Source organism: Penicillium griseofulvum (genome assembly GCF_001561935.1).
Source record: "Penicillium griseofulvum strain PG3 chromosome Unknown contig_89, whole genome shotgun sequence".
Classification (NCBI taxonomy): Eukaryota; Fungi; Ascomycota; class Eurotiomycetes; order Eurotiales; family Aspergillaceae; genus Penicillium; species Penicillium griseofulvum.
Window position 1 is genome coordinate 288,070 of NW_024467478.1, and position 16,598 is coordinate 304,667.

The 16,598-nt window shown below is 46.3% G+C and overlaps 5 protein-coding genes across 5 annotated transcripts; 4 read left to right on the plus strand and 1 right to left on the minus strand.

Annotated features, from left to right (window-relative positions):
- Positions 1–568: 568 nt before the first annotated feature.
- On the minus strand, positions 569–2,226 carry PGRI_041570 (dual-specificity mitogen-activated protein kinase kinase; the record flags this gene model as incomplete). Its single annotated transcript, XM_040791870.1, has 4 exons — positions 569–698; positions 759–1,128; positions 1,184–1,475; positions 1,534–2,226. 4 exons carry the CDS (start codon positions 2,224–2,226, stop codon positions 569–571), a joined length of 1,485 nt encoding a protein of 494 aa, XP_040643780.1.
- A 4,446-nt stretch (positions 2,227–6,672) lies between these two features.
- On the plus strand, positions 6,673–7,248 carry PGRI_041580 (GPI anchored serine-rich protein; the record flags this gene model as incomplete). The annotated part of the gene is made up of 1 exon (XM_040791871.1): positions 6,673–7,248. The coding sequence occupies one exon, from the start codon at positions 6,673–6,675 to the stop codon at positions 7,246–7,248; it is 576 nt and encodes a 191-aa protein (XP_040643781.1).
- A 1,053-nt stretch (positions 7,249–8,301) lies between these two features.
- PGRI_041590 (uncharacterized protein) lies at positions 8,302–9,601 on the plus strand (the record flags this gene model as incomplete). Its single annotated transcript, XM_040791872.1, has 3 exons — positions 8,302–8,809; positions 8,855–9,160; positions 9,405–9,601. The coding sequence occupies 3 exons, from the start codon at positions 8,302–8,304 to the stop codon at positions 9,599–9,601; spliced, it is 1,011 nt and encodes a 336-aa protein (XP_040643782.1).
- Positions 9,602–11,742: 2,141 nt separating this feature from the next.
- On the plus strand, positions 11,743–12,147 carry PGRI_041600 (uncharacterized protein; the record flags this gene model as incomplete). Its single annotated transcript, XM_040791873.1, has 1 exon — positions 11,743–12,147. One exon carries the CDS (start codon positions 11,743–11,745, stop codon positions 12,145–12,147), a length of 405 nt encoding a protein of 134 aa, XP_040643783.1.
- Positions 12,148–13,611: 1,464 nt separating this feature from the next.
- Positions 13,612–15,660, plus strand: PGRI_041610 (DnaJ and TPR domain protein; the record flags this gene model as incomplete). The annotated part of the gene is made up of 3 exons (XM_040791874.1): positions 13,612–14,164; positions 14,247–15,408; positions 15,462–15,660. The coding sequence occupies 3 exons, from the start codon at positions 13,612–13,614 to the stop codon at positions 15,658–15,660; spliced, it is 1,914 nt and encodes a 637-aa protein (XP_040643784.1).
- Positions 15,661–16,598: the final 938 nt, after the last annotated feature.

Genomic DNA, 16,598 nt, shown 5'->3' on the forward strand with positions numbered 1-16,598 from the left:
TCCAAAGCATTGCAACACTCCCGCATCCAGTGCAAGCGAGAAATAGACCCAAAATATAAGCCTAAAGCAGACAAAGAAAGCGAGCTGTACACTAAAAAGTGTACAGCTCGCTAAAAACGCAAACTCGATATACGAAGATGGAGGATATGTCCAGGCTCGAAATGTGACAGAAAAGACCAAGCAAAAGGAGAGAGAACAGTTCATCGTAAGGAGATGAGGGAAACAGCGAGGACCGGGGAGGGCGAAAAGGATCGAAGGGTATGCGATGCACGGAGAAAGTCAGGCCATCAATGATCGTGGGAGGTGAAGCGTAGCCGATGAGATTCGTGTCGAAAAAAGGAAAAAAAAAGGCATTTGCAGATGATAAGGGGGTATGAGAGTATTGTCCCCGCGAGTTCCGGCCCCGGGGAGCCAGCGGAAAGCACAAAACGCAGATGGATGTGAAGTAGAGTCGTGAGAAATTGAGTTGTTGACAGCCTGGTCAATCCTTGGGGTCCAGCCACTCATACTCAAAAGAAATGCAGCAAAGCAGTAAAAGCATCCCAAAAGGGGGTCCCTGGGGACTTGTTTACTCTTTCCAATCCCATACTTGCCTTATAAAGTTTGTCATGTTGACCTTCTTGTTTCTCATATCCTGCACCCATGGATGTTCCAGCATCCGCCAGGGTGTCGCACGTCGAGGGGGTTCTTTTTCCAAGCTAGTGGCCGAGTTAGTATAGAAAAAAAAAAATTGAGAATCACAAAGACAAAGTACATACCAGCATTCGATAAAGTATTTGAAGTTGTCCGACCAGCGAATGTTATTTTGTGGCTCATCCTTCAACTTGGGAATTGGCTGGCGGACGATATAAGTTAGGAGATCTATTAACCCTGCACGTGGTTGCATCTCAGTCCCATCAGCAGGGAAGGGGAATCGGTGCTGCGCGACTTCAAGCAAAGTTACACCGAGAGACCAAACGTCGGATGTAATGGTGTATGATTGACCAGTAATACGCTCCGGGGCCATATAGTAAGAAGTGCCAATAAAGGTATTGGCATCGCCCTTGGTGCCGAATTCACCGCTGACACCAAAGTCACAGAGTTTGACCTTGCCATCACGGCACAAGAGAATGTTTGATGGTTTGATGTCTAGAAAACATTAGCCTCGCATGGTCAATGTATATAAGGGGACAATGTGTCGTACCTCGATGAATGATCTTTCGGCTGTGTAGATAGGTCAACCCATTCAAAACACCTTCTGCGACCTTGCCAAGGACCTTCTCTCCAGTACGGCCTCCGAGCTTTTTGACCTCTTTGTAGATGCTGTCCAGACTTCCACCTTCACAGAACTCCATGGCGATAGAGATGGTACCAGTGGATTTGTCCATGAAGGCACCGTAGTAACGACAGATATGGTGCGATGCGCAGTCTTTGTTGAAGTTAAGCTCACGAACAATTTGTTTCTTGACATCAGGGTTGGGGTCCGTAGTAATGATCTAGAATGGGACGTTAGTCTCTATCGCCAAGTGGTAAGATTAACCCAAAGTGACCCACCTTCAATGCAAAAACGGTCTTTCCCTCCTTGAGTCGGCATCTGGTGACAGCTCCGCCAGCACCCTCTCCCAGACTTCCTAGTTCAACAATCATATTCTGTTCACTGGCCGCGTGCCAGCCTTCATCGTCAAGATCATCCACATCGAGGGGCCGGCCCTTCTCCAGACTCAGTTTATCGAGATCGGGAAGGAGGCCGTTCGCATTGTTTTCACGGTCTCCGTTTTCACGGTCTGAGTACACTGAACTAATGGCCGAGGATGGATCTGACGAGCCCTCCGGCTGTCGGAGACCCATGGCGAAATTGGCCGTCGAGTATGTTGGGTTTGAAGAGGCTGATCCGTTGGTCTGAATTTGTAGACTGGGCACACTTTTACCTCCCCCTAGGCCATTTGTACTCAGTGGGGGCGGGGCTGGTCGACCGTTCGGCATGAGGGCTGGCTGGGATACATTCTGCTGACTGCCCATAGGAGTTGCGAGATGTAGTCGTGGTGGTGCTGGTCGACCCGACGGACGAGGTTGGGGTTGGGGTTGGGTTTGGATTTGAGGTACTTGGGCGGGGGTTGCATTGCCGTTGACAGGTTTGGCGTTGGGTGAGGGGGGGATGCCTAACGTGAGCTTCGGGGCTCGTGGGCTGCCATTATTGTTGCGACCGCCAGGAACTGGAGGACGAAGAAGAGGAACAGGGGACGACATGGCGAGATTGTTTTGCCTTTCCCCAGGCAAGAACAACTCGTTCGGATCTGCGAGAGTAGCCACAGTGTCGGCCTTGGACCAGTCCGCCTTGGAAAGTCCTGAGGTGAAGAAAGACGGATGTTGGAATGAACAAAGATAAATGCAAGGCAGGACAGAATTCAAAGCAAAGGCAAATGGCACAGGTAACGGAAGTAGAGGCAGAAGCAGAAGCAGAGGCAGAGATAAGGTAGAGAACAAACGAGTGGAGTTGGAAGTTACCGAGAGATGCGGCAGGTGACCTATTACTCCACCATATAAGAAAGGAGTCCTTTCGTATTTTGTAAATATCAAGTAATTAAGGTCAAATGTGTCTTAAGTTGAAAAACTCTTGATCTCGAGAGAGAATATTCATCGACGATAGAGGTCGGGGCAGTGGTGGGGCCTTGATGTTTCAGAAGGCGCCTGAGGTGAAACATGTGTCTACAGAGTCGGAGTACTCCGTACAGTTATATCTCTCTTTTTGGAAGGTTGAGTTTGTCGATTCTGTCGATTCTATCGATTCTGTTCTGATTTTGTTTCTTTTGATATCAACAGAGAATTCTCCGAGTACCATGGTTCATGTTTCTCGCCCCTTCCGGGGTTTTATACATGTGTGTATACAACTACATCAACATCAACATCTATACTCTACATTTATCTACAAGACTACGCGAGATCAAAATCAAAATCTACATAGAACTTACAGAGTAGAACAGTAACTTACGTTGTTGCCTTGGAGCCGCAAAATCAACTGGGCACGCCTACAGGCAAACGGTGGCGTCGGCCAGCACATACAAGATCCCCCACCTAAGGACCTATCACAGGTTATGTCTCACCCTATTATATAGCCTTACAGAAGTACTTTTTTTTCGTAGATGCACCAGTTTATACCCAGTTGTACCCAGTTATACCCAGTTATACCCAATTGTATATATCCAATTATATCTATTTCAATATATCAAAAATAACATAGATTAACTATACTCCGTAAATATGTCATTGAGGGGCTAAATCCAAGCTAAGTCCACTATTTTCGGAAAGATGTGGCTTAGCTCGAATCTGCCACGCAATTCCCGATGACATAGGTCCGGAAGCCCTACTCGATCCGCACCAGTAACATTTCAGTTTCCAGAATATATAGGGTCACAGAGATATATACAAGCGTTTAATTCCATCTAAATTAGACCTGATTCTTACCGGTGCCAAGTCCCATAGATGAAGTTAATCTGAATATTGTGTTATACAAGTGGTAAATCTCGATATGTTGTACTATTTGATGGTACAGTAGTTGTGATATATACTACGCACAATGTGGACGCTATCGGTACTCTGACGTAGCCAATATGAAAAATAATATCATGAAAATGTCTTGATTGTGTACTTGCTTTAAAAGCTTGTTTATACTAATAATCCTGATAGTGTAGTCCCTATGACGCTCAAATGCAAACAGAGGGGTAACCGAGAATTTCGCGTGTGATGAAAAATAGATCCAATGCAGCTTTGGTCTCACCGGCTCTTCAAGGGTGACCATACTGGTAATAGAACCAATTGAAGGTCATGGCGATCACCGATCCATAATCAACGAACAATTCGTAACGCCGCATTTGAAAGGCAACGCACAGAGCAGCCAATTCTTCTAAACTTTTCAAAACAGGCCATATTGTATGATCTTCCACGGGCGTTGTCTTGTATAACATGGTACCACCGAGCCCATTGTGGCACGAAAAAAATCGTCGTCGGGTATGTTGTGTATCTGGATTTCATACTGAGTATTTGATAGGAACAAACCTATCGAGTCTATATAGTTATTATTATTCTGGGTGCCGCTCGCTTGTGTCATCAGCACTAAAAATGACGTGTCGATGCTGATCGGTCGGGCTGTGTGGCAGACAGGTGATTGTGATGGCGATCACATAATATCAAATACTGCTGAGTTGAGGATTATCGACGCGAGGGGTGGATGAAAGCAGTCTCGTAAGGACGTGGAATTGATGTCTTTGGGCACGAAGGACATCATCCTACAATGTAGATCGGTCAGTGTATTGCGAGTGGGAACGAGCCCAATAAATTTCTCATATCAACGTTCAAGCCATTGAGTACTCCGTAGTCAAGAGTTATACTTAGAAAAGTCGCTTGCACAAATTAAGCCTTTTTTTTGCCGTACAAACTGAGACATCTGAACAGAATGATATCTGAGAAGACCACAGAAAGACCACTGGAAAGACATCACAAGGCTGCTCATGCGGCCGACGATTCAAGGCTGTAGAAGTTCACTTGGATGTAATTCACGAATCTTTCGACTTCAACGACGTGGAGAGGGTACCACATAGGAAATGTCCATGGACTCCAAGAATACAGTTTGACCGGTGAGTTCAAGCGAAAGCCCCCTCCCCTGAACATCGACTAGGGACATCCTATGCGATAGGCGAGGATGAACTTCGGAAAAAGTCCAGTTCCACTCAAATCATGATCTCACGAACCCCTATCATTGACAGTATGGTTCAACGTTGTGCTATATATAAAACGCGCTCCACCAATAATTATATCCCACAAAGCTAATTCTAGCTAAAGATAGTACGCGGTACATATGTATGTCAAAGAGGAGTACGGAGTTACGGAGTATGGGGTTGATAAGAGCACGACCATATAAAGTATGTTGGAGCAATCCATACGGAGTAGAATTTACCGATCTATTGAAAAAGGGGCCATGAAGCGCACGAATTCAATAGCGGCATGTGGAGTCTGGGGGCGCCACGAGGCCTACGGAAATCGATTTATGTGAGCGACCCCTATAATGGAGTCGGCCATATCATAGAGTCGGGACAACGAATCGGTCCAAATTTAAAGGTATAAACCCGGGCGAAACGTTCATTGGCTATGTAACATCGTCCATGGGTATCCTAGGCTATGTTGTAGGTGAACTCCGTACCCTGACTTGCCGCGGTGGTCGAACCGCTTCGAGAGTCTGATCCATGGTCTCGGCTCAGGAACAGGATGAAGATCAACACGCTTTGACGCTGGTGCTTGTACACTCCATATTACCTATTTCAGGGTCAGTATATGTAAGCAGATACAAAAAGTAAAATCGATACCGCCGATGTAACGAATTAAAAATACTGTATAGGCGCCATGCCACACCCAATCACACGGCTCGATCCTATTTCTCAAAATTGCGTAGCATTTGACTCCCTCGAACAAAAGCACGAGATGCAAGCATCGTCAAGCACTTTACCCGGAACTAAAGTAATGCGGTCTAGCCGTTAAGGCATGAAGCGAGACTTTTCCATTGCGGGGACAATTCGCAGTAACTCGCGCAGTGGCGTTCTGTGGGCTTATTGGCTTGTTTTAGTAAAATTGGCCGACTATATATATATATGATATTACAGCTTTTTACTCGATGATTACAGAGTACTAGTAAGAGGCATTCCTTCGACTACATCGGCATTGTCAATACAAGCCTCGATGATATACAGACACAGCCCTGTAACACAGAATATGATAATAGTTCAAAAAGGTGTAAATAAAAGGTACAGTAATAATACAAAGGATGTCTCGGCGCTTCGCTCCGACACAGGGTAGAAAGTGGGCTGAAATGAACATCCGGAGTAAGAACCAATCCGATTTCACAAGTAAAGTGTACATCATCGTGGATTCGCCCTTACACAATATGTTCTCTTGGCGAAATAAATGGCGGGTTATTCAGGGGTAAGGTGGAGATGAGAAAGACCCACGGGGGGGGGAAACGTTACAATTGGGACGCCAGGAACGGGTAGTGGATCAATGCGGTCTTTTGAAACATCAGGGAAAAACATTGAGAGAGAGAGAGAAAAGATGTATGTTGTAGAGTAATACTCTTCATTCTAGTGTTCAATTTTTTTACATATGTGTAGTGATCTGCTTTAAATATATTTGATATAGGTGTTCGTTCATCTCAAATATAAGTTGATCGTCATATAACATTAGGAACACTAGCGGGTCAAAATTACAAGTCAAACCTGTGTATTGAGAAACAACTGATAATCCAACCAATCAAATAATTCAATAAATGAAGGCTGTGCGAAGGTCAAGTTCCGAGTACATGGCAGGTTGCGGTGTGTGTTAGTGGTGGATTAAGTACCCAGTACCAAACGGTCTTTGTTATTTTCCCCTTTTTTTAGGGCCAAAATTAGTCCCCAAAATGGTCCAAAACAACGAGAAGCAAGTGGCTGCTGATCTCGACACTAATCTCCCCGTTCATACAAAGGCCCCCTGCCTCCCCCGTGCTGTTTCTGTTTCTTTCTTCTCTCCAAGTACATTCTTCGCAAATTTCACTCTCTATCGACTTCGGTCTTCCACTCTTTAAAAACCCACACTCTCTTTCAAAAGCTCTCGCTTTTTATATACCTTTTTGAACATCACTTTTTACGTTTTTCGTACATAACATTCAAAATGCGTTTCACTGCTGTCGCTGTTGCCTTCTTCGCCGGCCTGGCCATTGCTGCCCCCGGTGCTGACCAGACCGTCTACGAGACCGAGGAGGTTACCATCACCTCTTGCGCTCCTACTGTCACCGACTGCCCCGGCAACGGTGCCGGCGTTGAGCCCACTGCCAGCACCACCCCCACCAGCGTTCCCGTCGCTGTCACCTCTTCCGCCTCTTCTGCCTGGACCTCCGTCCCCACCGGTGTTGCCCCCAGCTCCAGCTCCAGCTCCAGCGCCCCCGTCGCTCCTCCTGCTGAGACCGCTCCCGGCTCCTCCGTGATTGCCATCACCACCTGCATCCCCACCGTTATCTACTCGACCGTCCCCGTTGCTCCTACTTCCTCCCCCGTTAGCAGCAGCGTCATCCCCCACGGCCCCACCGGTGGTGTCCCTCACGTGCCCTCCGGCACCAAGGGTGTTCCCTCCGGCACTGCCTCCGTTCCTGCCTCCACCTCCTCCCCTGCCTTCAACGCTGGCTCTGCTCTCAGCGGTTCCATCGGCTTCGCCGGTGCTGCCGCCGCCGCTGCCTTCTTCCTGGCATAAATGACTTCTTCCGGATTGGTGATGCACTTCTGCACCTAGTTGGATCCCCTGGGTCTACCCCTGGCGTGGTTGTGTCAAACTGGAGATGTTGGATAGAGTTGGTATGAGAAGAGGATAGTGTTATTTAGGGTTTCTGGTGATTTACTCTTTAACAATTGTTGCTTTCTGACTGGATATGTCTATCCTTTTTTTGCTTTTTGATATACATATTTCTCTTTTATTTCTTCTCGGGCTCTCCTGGATAGCTTCGGAGTTGTGTGAAGCTCGCTTGGTAGCTTGAGCACGACCTTAATGTAAACCATGACAGCTTTTCGCATTCTCCCTCTCTCCAGCGCCTGTAGTCTATTTGGAATGTATCATTTTTCCACTTTTATAATTCAATAATTCAATAATTTGTTTATAACTTTTCATGTGAACATGTTCATTATAAAATCTGGAGTATTGATGGGGAAATGTTTCTTAATCTTGGACATTCTTATGTTCTATCCTTGCCCCTGACTCCACGTGCCTTAAATCTTGTACTTCCTAGGGCTGAATGTGCCACTTGCTATCGTAAAGTCAACTGGCTAAAATTCAAAATTCAAATCCAACTACTTAATCCAACCAACTACCCGTGGACTATCACTGCTGATTGCAAGTCCATAGTTGAATCTGAACTGCTATAAGCCTCACAACCGCAATACTCACGATTCAAATCGATTTTACCGAGTGTATATATCCTATTATATATGGAAATGTCGACATCTTTCACTACCTATGTCCTAGTATATCTTGTGGTTAAGTCTTATTTCCTATCATTCTATACAATCGCTATTTAACTAGTATACTGTATGTCCCGAATAAAAGCACATGGAAAACGGACAGCCAATTCTACGTTACCAGCTATCAACCAAATGTTAATAGATTTTGGTTCCGTCATATTTACAGCTCTTCTGATGTCCCACAACATTGAGTGAACTATATAAAGTGTTTGACCTTCGAAGAGCTTGCAATTATAGACTATCTTGGAATTTACCTTGACACATCCTTTCGGGCATCCAGATACCTTGCAAAATGTCCGATCTACATCAAAATGGGCCCGAACTTGATTTGGTGGGCTTACCTCCATCTGTTAGACGGTATGTCTACGAAGGAAAAGATCAATTTTTTCGAATACTTCAACTTGAACGCAAACGCCTGCTCGATTCAATGCGCAATTCTCATAATATCACCGACACCCATACCGAATCTGGCAACAACAGACCAGAGAAGATTGAGATCACCGAATACATTATCTTCTCAATAAACCCCACCACTTTTCACCAGGATTTCCTCGGACCGGACCCTATCTCTCTCTTTTCAATCCGAGCATCTTTCAACCCGAGAACCGGATTACTTATCGTCAAGATGATCACTGGTATGCACACTGCATTTGCCTTCGCTATCCAAGACGAAATCGACAACGCCTTAGGGCGCATGGGCCTTGATGAAGCCATTTATCTCTATCACGGTGTCAGCTTCGATATTAATGGTCAAAATAAAGAGGCAGACATGGCTTGGGGGCCAAGACGACTCCCTCACAGTTATCCTAAGCGGCCCACGGTGCTCCTCTAAGTCAATATATCAGAGACTGAACGGAACGTCCACCGTGATATTGACCTTTGGCTGGACCCTCATCGAGGGAAAGCTAATGTTGCCATTACGATCAGGATCAATCGCCAGCGGCCCATGATTAGTATTGACAAGTGGATGTGGGATTCAAACAATGGCACATCCCGAAGATCCCAGCATATTGAGGCCTCAGAGGACAAGATGGGTGAAGTCAAAGTTTCTGGTGGTCCCCTTATCATCCCATTTCGTTTCTTTTTCCTACGAGACCCAGATCCCCGAACACGAGAGACCGACGTGATTATCGACAAGGAATGTTTGCAGAGTATGCCCAAGTGGGGATGGGAGGATGTGCGATTTGCATACCCATACATATTCCGATCACCTGGTCCCTCAATCAATTGCTAGACATCGGCGTTAATCACCAACAAAGCTTTTCAAGTTGTCATTTCCGAAAACAAAGGGGCTGCTAGTGACGATCGTGAGAACGAAACGCACTACCCGCCGAGGCTCACTGGGAAAACAATGGCATATTTTGCTGGTTTGACGATAAGCTGATCTACTTGTAGCTGTACGAAGTAAACGATTGGCAGCCAAAAATAGAGATCCCCACCATTTTGTGAGCTCAGTAACTGAATTGGAAATCGGCTTGTTCATTGAGGATCGAAAGGCCTGCCACCCTCGAATCAAACGTCTATCAATGCCACTTGCACACTTCCAGAAGAAGAAGATCAAAGCAATGCTCGATGTCCGTGATTTCTCTTAGACTTCAACGCATATCGTATCCGAACTCAGAATACGGGGATTTTCGAGAAGCCCCTTCTCAAATACGGATATCTGGAGTACCCGGCGACTTGGCCTTCGTATATGCCCCATTTCTACTTTCCCAAGACAAATACAAAGCTCGAAGAGTGTCAGTTGAGGTCATAGCAATGATACTAAATGCATAACCCCTGTGGGGATATATTTGGACCCCAAATTGTATCCCGCGCAACTAATCAATTTCGGGACTATGGTGGGGGTTTCTCTATCCTTTGTTTTATCATTGTGGGACTCCGTGACCATTGCCCTGAAAAGGAGCTTTTTGATTTGCTTTTGGGTATTTGATTTTTAAGTGACAACTTGAGGATGCTTGATGGGCAGGTAAAGGATCAAGGGCGTTCTTTTAGCCCCTGACGACACCGTGAACTGCCTGTAAATCCTTTGACTGCTTTGTTATACACAAAATGTATTATATTCTCTTTTCCGGGGAAGAGGGACTGTCATTTTAGACCTCTTTGTCCTCGGAAAGAGCCTTTCATCTTGGGCAAGTTTCTTTTTATATTCGCCTTTGGATACGAGCCTTCTATGACGATCTACTATCGAACCCTAAGCATAGTTCGTGTCTAAAAATAGTATACCAAGCCATACGATATATGATCAACTTCTCAAAATCCTTATTATTGCGTCGCACAATGCTTTTTTGTCCTTCTCAGCGACGAGCTTCCGAACCTCCCAAACCACCTCCCGACCTCGATCCTATCATGGATCTCTCATCCCTCGAGGGCGCGCCAATGGTCAATCCAAAATTCATTGTTCCGCCAGATCCGCCTCTTCCTCATATTCAAGCAAACTCACGTGCTTCCATTCAATATTTGCTCGCAAAGCCTTTGCCAGAAAGGCCCTCTTCAACAGACGCTATCTCACCAACACAAAATTGCAACGGATTACATGACTGGCAACACAATCGCTCTACAATCGGTGGCAATCTAAGACGGGCTTCAGCCCGTAGACGTACGCGCCATCCACTAGATGAAATATCTCCCAACGATGATCAAGATGAACGCGAGGTGCGCTCACGTTTACAAACTCCACATCACCCCGTACGATCAAGGAGCTGTGTGCCCCTCACCTGGCTCGAAGATGAAAAGAAATGGATCGTTGGAGAGATATACGTGTCACCGACACATGATTCTCGGTCCCAAGATGATTTAGCGTCTCGTTCACCAGTTTCTCCGATATCGCCTATTTCACCATACACACCGTGGCAGGATATCTTTCAACGACTCGATGAACACATCGAGTTCAATAATCGTCTTTGTCGGGAGAATCTGCTGAGCCAGCCCCCGCCCTATGAGAGACACAATTTTGATCAAACACATGATACAGATTATAGAGATGATCGGGTTGCTAGGTGGGTTGCAAATACTCGGAGGATGCATGATGATCGGCGGAATTGGTTGTGACTTGGCGTGATACCGCTTTGCTTGGCTGGCGTTACATATAGGCTTTTCTGATATGTCAGGGAATATATTGGTTTGGGGCTTGGCTTACACTTCTATGAGATAGATAGGCAATGAGCGAAGCAGTTTAAATTCCCTCTGAAACGGCTTTTTGTAGAAGAACCCCAGAACTGGGTATAAAGAAAGGAACGGTGATGACATCCCTCCTTTGCTAATTTATTCCAATGGTTCAAGGTGGTCATGATTTCAAATTATAAAGCTCTGATCCACATACCAGCCTTACGGATTTGCATCCTTTCCCCCCTCCTGTTATAACGAGTCCCAACCGTTAGCTTATGCATTGATCGCTGGGGTTTTACCTTTTGTTCAATACTATATACATCCCGAGAGGATAGTGATGATGGATGCCAAGGGAATAAAAGAGCGGGCTTCTAACGTAACACGAGAACCAAGCGTACAAAGACTCGATCAAAGACATAACAAGGCTATTTTGACAATAAAGAGACTTTGTTCCCCTCCATGTCTGGATTTCATTGTATCTCGGTGTTCACTATATAATAGACTTCCTCTCAGGCTCGTTAGCTATAAAAAGCATCTATACCCCCATAGGAAAAAGAATAGAGCCTCGCAAACAAGGGTCAAGCGCCCCCAAGTCCATTCAATCAACTAACATCTCTTAGAAAACATGGGACAATACAGTGTGTTTGTCGTACCCTCTGAGTATTTAGAGGAGGTGGAGGGGCTTGAAGATGAAACCTGGCTCACCACAGGCCGTCGGATCTTAACGGATCCGGACAACGACGAAGCTCACTGGATCACCGTGATTCTTCCTCGAGAAATGGACAATACCCATAGCGATGAAGATATCATGAAGCATGTACTTCATAACATCCGGACCCGGCGAGCCATCGTGAGTGAAGTAGCACACCATAACCTAGGAATGATTTGCATCTCGATCCCGGTCCCGCTTAGCACTGTTAGCACCACTACAGTTTTGGCTCGCGCCGAGAATGATGTGAACAAGTGGCTGGAACTAATTCGTGATGGGTTTGTTACTCTTGACCGTGGGGTGATCTTTGGGCGTCGGTAATCCGGTTGTTTAGCCGTAGCAGTCTAGAGATAAATTAGCTATATTGCCGATACTAGAGAGATGATCATGTGAGAAATCTGGAAAGAATTAAGGAATATATCATTATTGAGTCGGATGATGTCCCGGTAGAAGCTTTGTTATTGGTTCCTCTTAATATTGGCTTTTAGATGGGAATGCGCTACCGGAACAGGGGTTATGGGCCCATCCCCACTATCAAACGCCGGGAGCAATATCAAATTCAATCAAAGAGAGGCCCGGGGCCCTGGGGCTTTCGATGTTACTTTGATAATGCGCTAGTTTACTCATTTTATAATGTTCGCAGCAAGGAAACGATTGTGTTCCGTGAGCTCAGAGCTACGACAACGACAGTATGGTAGCCCTAGAAAGGATATAGATACCTTCCAAGGTTGATTCAATAGCCCTGGAGTTATCAAGGAAATTTGTCATTCTGCTGTTTCTCCCTTTTGACGATATTATAGCCCTTTTCAATTTCTGGTCCACTAGTCCTTGTAATAACTTATTTCAATTTGCCTCACTCTATTCCTTTTTTTCAGCTTCTTTTGGGTATATTAGACTTTGCTGACACTGTAAGACAGTTGTTCACCTATGTTTCGGCCAGAGGCATTTGTATATCAGACGAGTCCTAACGGAGCCAAGACTCACTTGATACGTATCAGTATGTCCCCGCATGGGACAGCCGAGATGTAGCTGGATTGGTCCAGACAGGATTGATGTGAGTAATAGTGTGAGTAATATAGACAGACTCTGATGCAGGGGCTCCCCTCTCTGAGACGCCAGTCACGCTGTATGCCTGTCACCCGTCAGCATAGCAAACTAGCAAACTGCATGTTGGATCCACTGCTCCACCGCGAGTTATCGATAGCCTCGCTAACCATCCCTGCAGGTTCCGTTGAGGGGGCAATGAGATTGAAGGATGAAAATAAGAAGATGGAAGATTCTCGAATCACTTCGTTTGGTTTTTTTTCCCCTTCGCGGCTGGGCATCATCCCGGTGGAGGAAATACTGACTCCATTGCTCCAATTCTTTTGCGCGCTAACACAGACCAGCAGCTCTCCAGCCTCTGAATTATTTGCCAGCCAGTAGTAAAGATGGGACGTATGATAGAATAGAAAAAAAAAGATAAAAATATATATAATAAGAGGATATGCCCGACGGATTTCTCGGTCTAGTTTTCACCCCAGCATTTAAGCATAAAGGCTACCAGACCCAGTCCGCATCATCCTCTTCTTCTTTTTTTTGTTTGAGATTAAGAGATTAAAGAGTGAAACAAGAACATGGATACTTGAATTGAAAATCTCTTTTTTTTTCAAAGTTGAGGAAACAAAAGTCCAAAGTTGATATTCTCAAGTTTCCCTCCCCCATATCCGTGGTTCACACCTGGGAATCTCCCCGATTCTACCGCCTTCGATTAGAAAAAAAAAAAAAACTCCCTCCCCACCCTCAATGGTCCAACTCGCCCACATCTTCAAAAAGGACAAGGATAAGGAGAAGACTGAGAAGAACAAAGATATACGTTCTCGACCTTCCTACTCCGCTTCGACATCGCCATCTCCGTCACCCTCCAAATCCCCGACTAAGTCTAAATCTCCCTCCAAATCCTCCTCCCCCACCAAATCTACCAAACCCTCAAAATCTTCCAAACAATCCTATTTCTCCCATAGTCGGTCATCCTCCAATTCCGGACCGACCGCCAATTTCAAGTTTGCCCGGTCATCGCGTGACCAGGACGTACACCCACTCAATCTTCCACCCGACGAGCTACGTCGTCGATTGTCCGCTATGGCAGCATCCAGCGAAGAGCAGCGGAGCTCAATGGATATTGATCCCCAGGAACCTCAGAACAATGGCGTGAATGGTACTGAGGAGCGCAGTCCGACCCCGCCACCACACCTGCCAAATTCAGCTTCTGCGGATGAGGCCGACTCCTTCAAGCTCGCCGGAAACAAGTTCTTCAAGGATGGAAACTACCGACGAGCTATCGAGGAATACACCAAGGGTATGCTTTTTATTATCTCACACCGATGCGACGTCTCATGAATTAGCCTGAATGACTGGGGTCGCTGATAATCTTTGTCTAGCCATCGAGATCAATCCTAACTCATCGGCCTATCTCTCCAACCGAGCGGCCGCCTATATGTCCGCTAAACAGTTCCCGAATGCGCTTGAGGATGTTCAGCGCTCCAATGAGCTCGATCCTAATAACCCAAAGATCATGCACCGATGGGCTAAGATTCTGACGAGTTTGGGTCGACCTGCAGAGGCCCTAGAGGTGCTGTCACGGATCCAGCCACCAGTGGCCGCCACCGACCGGGCAGCTGCAGAGAAGATGCTGCGCTTCGTTACGCAAGCAGAAGAGACAATAGCAGAAGACCGCGGTGTCTCGATGGTTATCTATTGTCTGGACCAGGCACGCCAAGGGCTTGGACAAGGTGTTAAGGAGCCTCGCAAGTGGACCCTTTTGGCCGCAGAGGCCCACCTGAGACTGAACAACGTCAACTCGCTAGGCAAGGCCCAGGACATTGCAATTTCCTTGCTGCGCGAAAACAGTCAGGACCCGGATGCGATGATGATCCGTGCCCGCGCCTTCTATGCCCTCGGTGAGACTGAGCAGGCGCAGAAGCTTCTTAAGCTTTGCCTTGGGCTGGACCCAGACATGAAGCAGGCCATCAAACTGCTGCGCATCGTACAGAAGCTGGCTCGCACAAAGGAGGAAGGAAACAACGCCTTCAAGGCCAAGGATTATCGCGGTGCGATCGATCTTTGGTCTCAGGCTCTCGAGGTTGACCCCTCCAACAAGGATATGAATGCTAAGATTCTGGGTAACCGTGCTCAGGCTTACATCAACCTGAAGGAGTATGACTCTGCCATTCAGGACTGTACCGAGGCTCTCCGTCTCGATCCTGGGTATATCAAGGCTATGAAGTGCCGTGCCAAGGCCTACGGCAAGGCCGGTAACTGGGAGGAGGCTATTCGTGAGTATAAGAGCGTTGCCGAGAACAGCCCCGGCGAGCCCGGCATTGCGGAGGAGATCCGCGAAGCTGAATTCGAGCTGAAGAAGTCCCAGCGCAAGGACTACTATAAGATTTTGGGAGTCGACAAGGATGCCAGCGATACGGAAATCAAGAAGGCCTACCGCAAGCTGGCTATTCAATACCATCCTGATAAGAACCGCGACGGTGCAGCCGGCGATGAGAAGTTCAAGGAAATTGGCGAAGCCTATGAGAACTTGATTGATCCTCAGTAAGTCTAGAAGTTCCCAACACTATTCGACACAAAGCTAATCTTATTTCCAGGAAACGTGCTGCTTTCGATAACGGAGACGATCTAAGGGACCCAGCTGATATGTTCGGCGGTGGCGGTTTCGGCGGTGGTGGTTTCCACGGTGGTTTCCCCGGCGGCATGCCATTCCAGTTCGAAAACATGATGAACGGCGGCGCCAGGGGCAACCCCTTCGGTGCTCAGTTCCAAGGCGGCGCCAACTTTCAGTTTTAGATGAAACCATCTAACCCATTCTATTAACTCGATACCACCGATTCTCTCATCTTTCGTCTCTATATGACGAAACCCACAACCGGGATTCGCATGTCTTCGACCGGAGTTGGAGTTGCACCTCGATATCTTACACGTTGATCTGTGGATATTGAGGGTTCACTTTTTTTTGCCCACTGCCATATCACGATTTTTCTTTCACCTTGTTTCTGCGGAGACGCCATATGATTCCCGACATGATAGATTTGACCTTTCTTTTTTTTCCTTCGGTCTAGTCTTTTCTTCCATTTTTGTCTCTTTCCACACCATGGGCCCTTTTAGAGATTTTTGTATACGAAGTGCTGCAATCTGGAATGAATCTACGAGGACACTGCATTTGTGGACGGTTGAAATCCATATGTGCCGAAGACCCGCAAGCTCTGCATTCGATCAACCATTTTCGGCGTTTGTCTGTCTTATCATTCTCTTGGGGTTCGCTCTTGACTTTGACATTGACGTTTGGGCTCTCGATGCGCTTTGTGAAGTTGCCACTCCTGTTTCCATATAGTCAAGCAAAAGCATGCGCGGCGTACCTATACACCTGTATGACACTCATAAAACAAAGATTTTCCTTTGATACTGTTCATTCTCTTGTACTCGGTGGCTGCATGACGACTATTCTTTTAGTGTCTACATAAATTTGGGAGAACTTCACGTTTTGAACTATTACTCTCAGGATGGATTACCCTGATATCCGAATATATTATTCTTGCTCCATTCGTCTACCACTATGGAGTGGAAGAACATATTTATCTTATTGCACATCTGTCTTATAGAGGTTGGTCATGCTATAATCGTAATGTGATATGTACTTCTCAACATGTTGAACAACTGTACTAATAAATATAAACCAAATAAACCAGGGGAATCTCAAAAAAGGGGGGAACAAGACAAGAATAGCG